We start from the raw sequence: 12,969 nt of genomic DNA, 5'->3' as shown, positions 1-12,969 counted from the left end.
ACCCACCCATTCACCCACCCATTCATCCACCCACCCATTCATCCACCCATCCACACACTGACAGTGGTGAGCTACACTGCATCCACAGCTGCTCTGGGGCAGACTGATAGAAGTGAGACGGTTATACTCAGGCGCCACCGAGCCCTCTGACCACCATCAGCTTTTTATGGACATTTTTGGAGTTAATCTGCTGATCCGACACCATGATTCACATCTATTTTCTGCTCCTCAGCGCTCAGACTGATGACCATTTCCATCTACAGGTAACAGAAACAGAGGAAGTTTCACAATTTCCATCCGACTGAGGTTGTTTCCATCATTTTCTCAGGTGTGTTACGTTATTAAGGCTGAAGTTGATACAGTTTCTTCGCTCTGGTTTAAACCATAAAAGCTCAAACTCATGAAAAACATCAGGTTTGATGAATGGAGCCATATTTCATTGGATTTAGGAGAGTTTTAGTTCTCTGTAGTTTATTACTGTCGGTTAAAAAACGTTCAAAGGCTTCCGCACATTTTCACTTGATTTGTTAATTTTTGTGCGTAAAATATTGCGCTGTAAGGTTGCTGTCAGTCAGCACGCTTCGTACATAAGGCCCCTGGTGTGGAGGTTCCCAGATTCATTGAAATCACAATATTTTTACAGAAAAGTATTTTTACACACAGACTTAAAGTAAAATCAATTAATTACAAACACAGAAGGGACGGTCAATTAATCAATTAAAGGTAGAATCAGAACCTGTCAGGGTGCTGATGCTGCTTCCTGTTCTGTTTCCAACTAGGAACAGCCCACATCCCTTTTTGTAATGATGTTCATATCTGGTACCTGGTGTTCTCTCTGCCAAATGAGATTCTGTCACCAACCAAGGCTTTAAGGTACCTCAGATTTTGGAAGAAGGTCAATCTACACCTGAAGGGTACACACTCAGAGAGGTTTGTAATATTCCAGAGGTTCAAACCCTCAAATATCTTCAAACATTCACGATCAGTTTACTCCCAGGTTGGGAATGTTCTGTTCAGAGATAACCATGTTCGCACAGACCTTCTGCGTCACGTCTGGCTAGTGAGTTCCTGATGGGGTTCTGAGAAGAAGACACCAGTAAACCGTTCCAACTTAACATGATGAAGAAAGCTTTGCTCTGGTCCTTCAACCTTTTCAGAAGTTTAATGCTGTGTGGAGAGGGTCCATTTCTTCTTCTGTCGTTTTTCTTTCATCAAAAACCACCTCCTCTTGTAGGAGGCGCTTCAGAATATCCAGGAGTCGATGATGGTCCCTCCAGCCTCCTCCTCCATCATCCTCAGCTTTCTCCTCTGCACCATCTGTTTCTGAGCACTCCTGCACGGCTCGCTGCAGCTCCACCTGTTCAATGGAAACACAAAGCTGTGAAATAAGCCAGGCCTGAAGATCAGCTCTGATGTTCTTCTCAAGCAGCAGGAGCGGCTGAAAGGAGTGAGAAGCTTGTGAACTATTGGAAAAACCCTTCAGACGTAAACTGAGATGCTAACCTCGTTCCTGTGTGAAAACTGTAGATCCAAAGAAACGTGAACAGAGGAAGAACATTTAAATCACATTCTATTATTTTCCTTTTAAATGTATTGTTGATCTATTTCTCTGCATCCTAGGACCAGTCCAACCATGAAATTAAACTATGTTCACATGTTAAAAAGTTACTTTATGGTAATCATTATAATATCCACTCAAATGGATAATGGAGTTGGCAGAATGGATGTTCTTCTTATAGGAACAGACACATTCTGCTGGACGGTTTCATGCATTTTCTCCAGGAGCAAATTGGTCTACAGTGTCCCGGTGCAGACTGGCACTGGGTCGACATCCAAGCTGATTCCTCCTGTTTGTTTGGGAAAGATTTGTGAATGTGACTGGTTGTGGTGGGACCTCAATGAGACACAGGTGCCACATGCTTTGCACAAGGTACCGAACCCAGTAGCCGGTCATAGTGAATATCCTGGGCAGAGCTGGAAGTCAAGGAGCAGAGCAGGACATGTCATGAGGCTTAGTTGTTCTCGGTGGACACCACAAAGATCCTCGTCTGTTGGAGTCTGTGTTGGTTGACATGGAATATCTCATCATCTGGTTTCTTCATCAGACCACTGTGGTATCTGCATGATGCACATGCCAGAAAATCACACAACATGACCGTCTCTCATGATGTAAAAACCACAGTGTGACCCATATGAAACTCAGCAGGCTAATGGATCTGCAAGGCAAAATCTGTCTGGTGAGGTTCCTCCCCGTTTCTCCGTCTGTGAGATGTTCCTGGCTCTACTCTGGTACCACCAGTGACACCCTCTGACAACCTCTGCTGCTTCTCCTCAGGTGATTTCCCTTATAGTTTGGTAGGTAAACTGCCCTAGTTGTTCACTGGCAGCCCAGATGTTCGGAGAAGCATTCCCAGTGGGCAATCCCAGACATCAGATCTCTACATGGAAGCCATGAAGGAGAGAAGGTGGAGGTTGGTCACCAGATATTAGCTGCACCTCTTTGGTCTCAGCTAGGAGATCCAGTTATTCCTCCAACAGAACTGAACCTGAATCGCATTCCGGGCTGCAGATGCCGCGCTCCGGCCTTGTTGGAAGAATAACACGAATACATCTCACACTCAGGGTATTCTGGTTCATACATAATTCATTAACAGCAATATTTAATTAAATATTAGCAAATATGAACCCAGTGTCTAAATATCATTGCTGCACTGAAGGTATTGAGCTTTTTATTTCCTCTTGATCCAGTTTAACCTCCAGCTGGTTCCCATCTGCTTCCAAATAATGTTCACCCAACCATTAAAACTTCAGCACATTTAGTAATATTAGTTCATTATAATAAGCTGGAACATTTATACATTTATAATTATTATTTATATTTAGATGGAGAAAGATCTATGTTATAAAATAAACAGTTTCATATATATAATCATTTAATAAGTCATAGTTTCGTAGTACCTGCAGTGGGAGCCCTGCTTTAGCTCCGAGGAGCGTTGGAGAAAACCAAGGTCTGAAAATCTTCTCACAAATCACCTGCAAGAAGAAGAAAGATGAGAAACATGAAGGAGAGAACATTTGGTTGGCAGAAACCATTAAAATATGTGATAAAATATTACAGGAAAGTAAGCATAAAAATGTGAGTTGGGTTAAAAAAGCCAAGAACAAATTATGAAGAGATGTTGGTGAAAAGTAGGAAGGTTATGAAGGATCTGATGTCCTCCACTAACGCACACGAACACGTGAGCAGGAACGTTTAGGAAGACAAAAACGTCTTTCTCTACAGAGATGATTGGCAGATGGTGGGTCAGCACAGGTCAACCTCAGGAGACACCTGTGGAGCGTCAACCAATAGGAGAGCAGCTTGTCATTGACCTTTCAGCAGGTCTGGTTTTCACTCAGCTTCATCTTGTTTTCATCCTCTCCTCTTTCTCTCTTTGTTCTTCATTTTCTTTGTTTGAAGCGAAACAGATTTTTGTTTCCTGTTATTTATTTTATTTATAAATGCAGTTTTTAGGAGTTATTTCAATATTAAACAGGTTGTATCTATATTTATAAGTTACTTTCACCAAGTTTGACTTTTTTGTATTTCTTCTGATTCGTATATTCGAATATTTAAAAGATTTTCTAGCTTTGTTTTGATCTATTTTATTGACTTTATTTTTTTAATTCAAGCACCATCCAGAACATCTCTGGTCATTGTGAACTTTTACTCTTTGACCCGTTTTCTTTTTGTCTTTTTCATCAGTTTCTGTCCATCTTTGTGCATCATTTGCCATCATCACCCTGGGTGAAAACGGCGTCTCCGTCTCGCATTCGCACGGCTCCTCCTATGAATGCAGATATCTGGTATCATGGGACAGGTGATAGGGCTGCCGGCAGGTTGATGAGAGTTTGTCCTCATGTTGTCATGGTGACGCTGGTGGTGATTGACATTTGCGGCCGACTTTTCTTCCCGACTTTTAGGCCTCGATGGAAAAGCGGCGGCAACAGATTTTTATTTCATGTTTATCACAAAATGAATGATTATTTTTATTATTATTAACAATAATATGAATAAATAATATTTTTATTTATTTAATTGCATTAATCTTAGTGCTCTGCTAATATATTTGAAACTATAAGAATTTATTTATTTTAATTTAATAGTACTATAATTACTGTTGAGAGTAAAATTATGCAGCACAATTAGCAATCTGAAAAATAATAGTAGAAACAAATAAGAGCAGTTCTTCTATTTTGATCTGAATCATTAAAACAAAATTAAAATGTATTTATTTTTGAAAGAAAGAAATAATTCTATTAGCTTATATTTTAATGTTAAAATACTGAAACTCGTGAAAGTTTTTTCTTATTATTCTTAATTATTTTTAAATATTCCCTTTGGTTTTATAATTACTAATACATTTTTTGAAACTGAAATGTTTCTTTCAAAGTACCAGAAACAATAGAAATAATTTCATTGCTTTGCACATTTAACCTAGAAATTCACAGAATAGAAACATATTTTATTTCTTGTCAGATTAAACTTTTCTCTGCACATTTAAACCCGTCCAGAAATGAAATGAACCAGCGACTTAGAGACGTTTTCTGTTGACCTCCTCTCTACTAAATACTTTCTAACATTCCTCTTCTTGTCTTTCTTCTCACTGATAATTAAAAGGTTTGAAACACGGATCCGTCACAGCATCCGATGACCTATAATTATGTGCATCTTTGAATGAGGAGGGGCGTAAATATTTTTAGACAATATCAGCCTGAGGAGCAAAATCAGCTAAAAAAGAGAAATTTATTTATTTCTCTTTTGTCTTTAAACTTGTTGGTTAAATACTGGAAACATTTTTTGCTTTTAATGAATCTGCAGTGAAAGGTTAAATTCTCACCTGCAGGTTGGTGTTCCTGCGGCGGGGACTGCACCTGTGTTTGACCGGGTCACACCTGGACGAACAGTCAAAGAAGTTGCAGTCGTCGTCGTTGCTGCAGTTCTGCTCCAGGATGTCTCTCATCTTCGGTTCAAAGAACGCCATGTCCACGTCGATCGCCACCACCTGCAGCCCCACAGAGCAGCTGTTAGCAGCAAATAATCACCAAATGCAGCAGGAGAATCACACCTCTAGCTCGCTCCTCAGTGTCTTCAAGGCCAAAATGAGGTTAGATGTTGGAGACAAAAAACTGGAAAGACTACAAAGTGGAAAAAGCTTCGGTGAAACAGTTTGTTTCCAGAAGAAATAAATCTGGAAGAGCTAAAACAAGAAAAAAAAAGGTTTTTAATTTGTAAAAATCAAATTTAAACAGAGTAAGTTCATTTAGCTGGGCTACATTTTATTTACAGACAACAATAAGTGTTATTTATAAATAAAAAATAAAAGCCAGAAAGCTGAAATTGTAAAAAATCAAAGAAAACAATCAGTAATAAATTTCTAAAAATAATTTATGTTTTTAGAGAAGATTAATATGAAAAAACTATAAATTCTGTTTAAGTGAAAATCCAAAAGAGTTGCTGACATCAGGAATAAATGATTTACTCTCACAGACCCAGAGGTGCTGCTGATGTTTCCCAGGTGTTGTTTCTAAATGTTAAACCTGTTTTAATGTTAAACCTGTTTTAATGTTAAACCTGTTTTAATGTTAAACCTGTTTTAATGTTAAACCTGTTTTAATGTTAAACTTGTTTCTAAATTTTAAACTTGTTTTAATGTTAAACTTGTTTCTAAATGTTAAACCTGTTTTAATGTTAAACCTGTTTTAATGTTAAACCTGTTTTAATGTTAAACCTGTTTTAATGTTAAACCTGTTTTAATGTTAAACTTGTTTCTAAATTTTAAACTTGTTTTAATGTTAAACCTGTTTTAATGTTAAACTTGTTTCTAAATTTTAAACTTGTTTTAATGTTAAACCTGTTTTAATGTTAAACCTGTTTCTAAATTTTAAACTTGTTTTAATGTTAAACTTGTTTTAATGTTAAACTTGTTTCTAAATTTTAAACTTGTTTCTAAATGTTAAACTTGTTTCTAAATGTTAAACCTGTTTTAATGTTAAACTTGTTTTAATGTTAAACTTGTTTCTAAATTTTAAACTTGTTTTAATGTTAAACCTGTTTTAATGTTAAACTTGTTTCTAAATTTTAAACTTGTTTTAATGTTAAACCTGTTTTAATGTTAAACTTGTTTCTAAATGTTAAACCTGTTTTAATGTTAAACTTGTTTTAATGTTAAACCTGTTTTAATGTTAAACCTGTTTCTAAATTTTAAACTTGTTTTAATGTTAAACCTGTTTTAATGTTAAACTTGTTTCTAAATTTTAAACTTGTTTTAATGTTAAACCTGTTTTAATGTTAAACTTGTTTCTAAATTTTAAACTTGTTTTAATGTTAAACCTGTTTTAATGTTAAACTTGTTTCTAAATTTTAAACTTGTTTTAATGTTAAACCTGTTTTAATGTTAAACTTGTTTCTAAATGTTAAACCTGTTTTAATGTTAAACTTGTTTTAATGTTAAAATTGTTTTAATGTTAAACTTGTTTCTAAATTTTAAACTTGTTTTAATGTTAAACCTGTTTTAATGTTAAACTTGTTTCTAAATTTTAAACTTGTTTTAATGTTAAACTTGTTTTAATGTTAAACTTGTTTCTAAATTTTAAACTTGTTTTAATGTTAAACCTGTTTTAATGTTAAACTTGTTTCTAAATTTTAAACTTGTTTTAATGTTAAACTTGTTTTAATGTTAAACCTGTTTCTAAATTTTAAACTTGTTTTAATGTTAAACCTGTTTTAATGTTAAACTTGTTTCGAAATTTTAAACCTGTTTTAATGTTAAACCTGTTTTAATGTTAAACTTGTTTCTAAATTTTAAACTTGTTTTAATGTTAAACCTGTTTTAATGTTAAACCTGTTTTAATGTTAAACCTGTTTTAATGTTAAACCTGTTTTAATGTTAAACCTGTTTTAATGTTAAACCTGTTTTAATGTTAAACTTGTTTTAATGTTAAACCTGTTTTAATGTTAAACCTGTTTTAATGTTAAACTTGTTTTAATGTTAAACCTGTTTTAATGTTAAACCTGTTTTAATGTTAAACCTGTTTTAATGTTAAACCTGTTTTAATGTTAAACTTGTTTTAATGTTAAACTTGTTTTAATGTTAAACCTGTTTTAATGTTAAACTTGTTTCGAAATTTTAAACCTGTTTTAATGTTAAACCTGTTTTAATGTTAAACTTGTTTCTAAATTTTAAACTTGTTTTAATGTTAAACCTGTTTTAATGTTAAACCTGTTTTAATGTTAAACCTGTTTTAATGTTAAACCTGTTTTAATGTTAAACCTGTTTTAATGTTAAACCTGTTTTAATGTTAAACCTGTTTTAATGTTAAACTTGTTTTAATGTTAAACCTGTTTTAATGTTAAACTTGTTTTAATGTTAAACCTGTTTTAATGTTAAACCTGTTTTAATGTTAAACTTGTTTTAATGTTAAACCTGTTTTAATGTTAAACTTGTTTTAATGTTAAACCTGTTTTAATGTTAAACCTGTTTTAATGTTAAACTTGTTTTAATGTTAAACCTGTTTTAATGTTAAACCTGTTTTAATGTTAAACTTGTTTTAATGTTAAACCTGTTTTAATGTTAAACCTGTTTTAATGTTAAACTTGTTTTAATGTTAAACCTGTTTTAATGTTAAACCTGTTTTAATGTTAAACTTGTTTTAATGTTAAACCTGTTTTAATGTTAAACCTGTTTTAATGTTAAACCTGTTTTAATGTTAAACCTGTTTTAATGTTAAACTTGTTTTAATGTTAAACCTGTTTTAATGTTAAACTTGTTTCTAAATTTTAAACTTGTTTTAATGTTAAACCTGTTTTAATGTTAAACTTGTTTCTAAATTTTAAACTTGTTTTAATGTTAAACCTGTTTTAATGTTAAACTTGTTTCAAAATTTTAAACTTGTTTTAATGTTAAACTTGTTTTAATGTTAAACTTGTTTCGAAATTTTAAACCTGTTTTAATGTTAAACCTGTTTTAATGTTAAACTTGTTTCTAAATTTTAAACTTGTTTTAATGTTAAAATTGTTTTAATGTTAAACTTGTTTCTAAATTTTAAACTTGTTTTAATGTTAAACCTGTTTTAATGTTAAACTTGTTTCTAAATTTTAAACTTGTTTTAATGTTAAACTTGTTTTAATGTTAAACTTGTTTCGAAATTTTAAACCTGTTTTAATGTTAAACCTGTTTTAATGTTAAACTTATTTCTAAATTTTAAACTTGTTTTAATGTTAAACCTGTTTTAATGTTAAACTTGTTTCTAAATTTTAAACCTGTTTTAATGTTAAACCTGTTTTAATGTTAAACTTGTTTCTAAATTTTAAACCTGTTTTAATGTTAAACCTGTTTTAATGTTAAACCTGTTTTAATGTTAAACCTGTTTTAATGTTAAACTCATTTAAATGTCGTGTTTTATCAAATCCTGACGTCTTCTGTCTGTCAGTCAAATCTACCTAAATGAATAAATCTGCTTTCTTAATGAAAAGCTTCAACATATGAACTGAAAATTAAACATTTAATATCTAACGGAGAGCAGGTTTGTACATATTATTAAGGATCTATTATTAATATTATTATTATTATTATATTATAATAAACATATTGAAGTTATGAATGTATTGTTGCTTTAAGAGCATCAAACAGTTTACTGGATAATAATAAGAACAACAACAACAACAACATGTGGAGGGTCAGAACTGAATATATTTCATTTCCTGGATTCAAAAAACTTTCAATACAATTTGAGAGTTAATAGTTTTATAGTTAGATGTGATTTAGAAAAAAAGCTGTGAAATAATAATAATAATAGTAAAAAGAAGTAAAACTGGAATTAATTAATAATTATAAAAAACATTTTTCTGGTATTTTAATAATGTATAAATAATAATAGTGAAACCATAGGTTTTAGTAAAGAAATCAGGGAAATTTCTAAATAACATTAAAGATTATAATTGAATAGTAATAGATTAATTGGAAAAAAATATTCATTATTAAAGTTATCCTGTTGATCAAATTTCTAATCTTTCACTTAATGTATGAAAAATAAGGGGCTAAAATATGATCAAATCTTTAGCTGTGACTAACAAAAATCTTTTAAACGTTTATGGATTTGGTTCTGGAGTATAAAAGTAAAACAAAACGTCTTATTCAACTCTGGGTTTAATTATTGTTTTTAGTCTTTATTAGAGCAGCAGTGGTGCCAACTGGAGAAGATTTAACTGGTTTAAAGTTTTTTACATTTTTATTCAAAGGTCTTTTCTTTCATCTTTTCTTTCTGCTCTCGTTGGAGGAGGACGCTTTTTCTCTGTCTCCCGCACCCTCCCATATCTGCCCTGCTTCAGCTCTGCGTCTTCTCTTTGGAGCCTCTTTTTGCATATCTTCCAAATTCTTCCGAATTATGGATTTGGTCAGCTGGTCTCTCAATGCAACTGATCAAATTTTCTCGACGAGAAGACAGGGGTCGGGAGAGCCCACTGGCCCGGGCTGGACGTTTTTCTCTGGATACACAATGGACTCCAGGCAGAAGTGGAGGATTGTGTGTTTGTCAATAATGTCAGTCGAGGATGTGGAAGATGTGTAAATAATTGGATGTTTGATATCAGGATTTCTGCTTTTTGGAGTCAGCGGTTACCTGGCATATCGAGAAATTCGGAGAATGTCAGCAGCTGTTCTGGCCATTGTGAGGCTGCCTGGCATGTATGATGGGATCTTCAAAGCGATCAGCACTCAGACTGAGATGTTACGTGAGCTGAATCGCAGACTGGATGTGATCCTTATACAGGATCGCAGGCAGGTTGCGGTTCCTGGACTCAGGGGTGAAATGGTATAAATCTTGGAGAAAGTTGTTCGCTTGGATCTGGCAGAAAGACCTGGAATTTGGCTGTTTGGATTCGCCTTTGAGAAGAACCAGCGAGACTCTCAAAGCTGACGGAAAATTAAGAGTCAGCCTAACCCAAATAATTATTGTTTTTCTGAAACTGGCTCCCCTGCACGGCCTTGATGGCTGGCTATCTTCAACTTCTCCTGGAAGTTATGTAAACATGACGCTCTGCTCCCTCCCTTCCCTGAGGACATCTGTGGACCTGCTCAGAACTTTGTGGCCAGTTGATGAACCTTTCATCGTACCATCAAGGACAATGGCCTCTGTGACAGTGCTTCATGGACTTACTTGCACACACACACATGCTCAAGATAAACATATGCACCCCTCACACCACCTTCACCGTTCCCAGCATGATGTTGTTTTGTAAATTTGTTGCTTCTTTGTTCTGAGGTTTTTTACAATCTCAAACTGTATCCTGCTAAGGATCAAGTGTGAAATATGATTTTTTCCTCTACTTTCCTAATATGGCCTCTTTTCTCATCTAACAAGGGCAGCACCTGTGAGCGGGCAGCAAAGCCTCGGTGACCCGTCCTCCCCTTGTCTTGTGTCATGATGTATGTTTGGATGGGTTGTACTGGACTTCTAATTTCCCCTCGGGGATCAATAAAGTATCTTTGAATTGAATTGAATTGAATTAAACAATTTCTTTCCTGTTTTTCAGAAAGGAAAATAAATCAATAAATAAACAGTTAGTTCTCATCTACAGAGGTGCCATTTAACACAGACAACTGTTCATTGATTTCAACACTAGAAAGCTGCGCCCTGCGATGGACTGGCGACCCGTCCAGGGTGGACCTCCCCTCCTGGAGAACGGCACCAGCTCCCCGCGACCCACTATGGAAGAAGCGGTAGAAAATGACTGACTGACTAGAAATTAGCTCCATAACTGTTAACACAGAAACAATAATCATAAGACCATGGTTTAAATTAGTTCATATTTATACAAAGGAGCATTTTGTTCTGCTCTCTGTTAAGTTTCCTGAGAAAAACAAATGTTTCCATTCAGCTGTAACGGCTGGAGGGAGCCTAGTGCAAACCTCATGTATGGCCACAGAAACAAAAAACCCAGAAATAACAGTAATAAACAAGCCAAAAACCTTTGTTTTATTTTCTGTAATTTTAAACAGGAGGAAAACCCAGGTGTTTTATTTGGCACACTGCTGGCTTTCATTTTACAGCTCAATAAGCTCATTTTAATGATTAACTGTAACATTATATTCAATAATCCCTCAGAGTTTTATATGTAATAATAAGGTTTGACTTGGAGTGAAGATCTTTGGCTCTGATGGTGGAAACTTTCCATCTGGCCTAAATTCAGAGTCATCATTAATTTTCTTTTCCTTTGCACAGCCTAAACTTCATATGGAGACTGAATGTAGTTTTAAACCTTCCTAAAAAAACATATTTAACAGTTGCTATGTATGGACTTCCTTTTAGCTCAGTAATAATGCTGAGCTGCACTTTATTTCATTTAACATAATCTGGATTCAGGGACGTCAACATCCTTCAAAGGACCTTCTGACAAACGTTTCTCTCTAATGTTTAATCAGAAAAATAACTTTAGGAATTTTTTCATGGACATAAGTATGAAGGGAAAATATTTGTAGTTTAATCCTGTCTCTTTATTTGTCAGGGCCCAGTTTGTTCTGTAGAAAACTGCTTCTGTAGGACCTGAACCACGTTTTTAAGTTGTCATTCTGTCTCTGAACACTTACATGATATTTTATCTTCGATGAAACCAAACAATGAAAAGTCCCAGATATTATTTTGTGGAGGAAAACAAAAAACAACATTTCTTGGTCTCCATTGAAGAGGCTCAGCTTTCTGATGTTCATTCAGATTCATGCTGGAGCTTCTGGTTCAGTTTAATATGTTAAAAAAGGTCGACCAGAAACACATGAACAGATGTGGACTTCTTTGTGATAAATCATGAGGCTCAAGCAGTGAAGACAGTCTAACTGAGAACCAGAGTTTCATCCTGACACATATCTGTGATGATTTTATGATTATTGATCTGGGATAAAACATGTTTCCATGCAGACCCCTAAAAACACAATTTAGACCAGATTTAGACTAAACTTCCACCTTTAGGCCACATTAAGCTTAGATGTTTTCTGACTGTTTAAATCACCACATTTCTGCTCCTCAAAGAGTCTTTTATTAATCCTGTTTTTTGACCTAAATTTGACAGAATTCCCTGTTTTGCTGCAAAAGATGAAATAAATTAGGGTTATGGTTAGGAGTGAACATTTAAGTCAAACTGAAACTCACCGTCAGGTCCTTCCTGATTGCAAAGTTCTCTGGTTTGATGTCACACAGGTGCAGCTTGTGGGTGAAGTCATTGTCAAAGTGCCACACCATGTCCAAGAAGCTCAGTGCGATCTGATGCACCATCTGCCTGGTGGTCCACCTTCCATAAGCTCCAGCTTGGTTCTGATCCTGCATCGCGGGAACAACCACCTCCTCCATGGAGAAGATGTTCTGGTCCCACGCGTGTCCAGCTGACAGGTACTCAACAGCGTAGAAGTGACCACAGGAGCCCAACACCTTGGCCACATGGGGACTAAGGTCCTGCAGAACTCTGGAGAGCATGAAGAACATCAAGAGTTCGAGTTTCAAAGATGAAATAAGAGTAAAACGATGATCCTGACATTTTAAATCCTGTTAGAAATTTGACCAGATAGAAATTTAAGTAAAATTGTGTAAAATTTTAAAAAATGGGATCAGTAAACATTTCTTTCTCAAATTCATATCTTCAAGGAGATCCTGCGGTCAACTTGACATCTCCAGGTCACTTCTTTGGTCCAGCTCCCACTGCACCTAACTATGATCTCATTTCTTGCAGGATGTGGATCCACTTGGAGGTGGTAAGAACTTGTGGAGCCTAGGATAGACCCAGAAGCCAGATGAGGGCAACCAGTTGCCTTCTAGCAAATCCTCTACAGCTTAGGGGGCCTGTTCTGTCTGCTCTTCCATCTCTAAGGTCTTTGAATGGGTCTAAGCCTCATCCCTCCTGTCAGAACCTTGAGAGACCTTACCAAGGGCCAAAGCCCTTTA

General features: G+C 34.8%; 1 protein-coding gene across 2 annotated transcripts in view; it reads right to left on the bottom strand.

Annotated features, from left to right (window-relative positions):
• Positions 1 to 434: 434 nt before the first annotated feature.
• dipk1c (divergent protein kinase domain 1C) overlaps positions 435 to 12,969 on the bottom strand; it is a 65,400-nt gene continuing 52,865 nt past the window's right edge. For both annotated transcript variants that reach the window (XM_047350516.1, XM_047350515.1), the window contains exons 6-9: positions 12,184 to 12,493; positions 4,881 to 5,045; positions 2,959 to 3,033; positions 435 to 1,357 (exon numbers count right to left, since the gene is read on the bottom strand). In XM_047350516.1, coding sequence (XP_047206472.1) covers positions 1,154 to 1,357; positions 2,959 to 3,033; positions 4,881 to 5,045; positions 12,184 to 12,493 — 754 coding nt within the window. In that variant the 3' untranslated portion in view covers positions 435 to 1,153. The remainder of the gene's footprint in view (positions 1,358 to 2,958; positions 3,034 to 4,880; positions 5,046 to 12,183; positions 12,494 to 12,969) is intronic.

Source organism: Girardinichthys multiradiatus, chromosome 21 (assembly GCF_021462225.1).
Source record: "Girardinichthys multiradiatus isolate DD_20200921_A chromosome 21, DD_fGirMul_XY1, whole genome shotgun sequence".
NCBI lineage: Eukaryota > Metazoa > Chordata > Actinopteri > Cyprinodontiformes > Goodeidae > Girardinichthys > Girardinichthys multiradiatus.
This window is presented reverse-complemented; position numbering and strand designations above follow the sequence as displayed.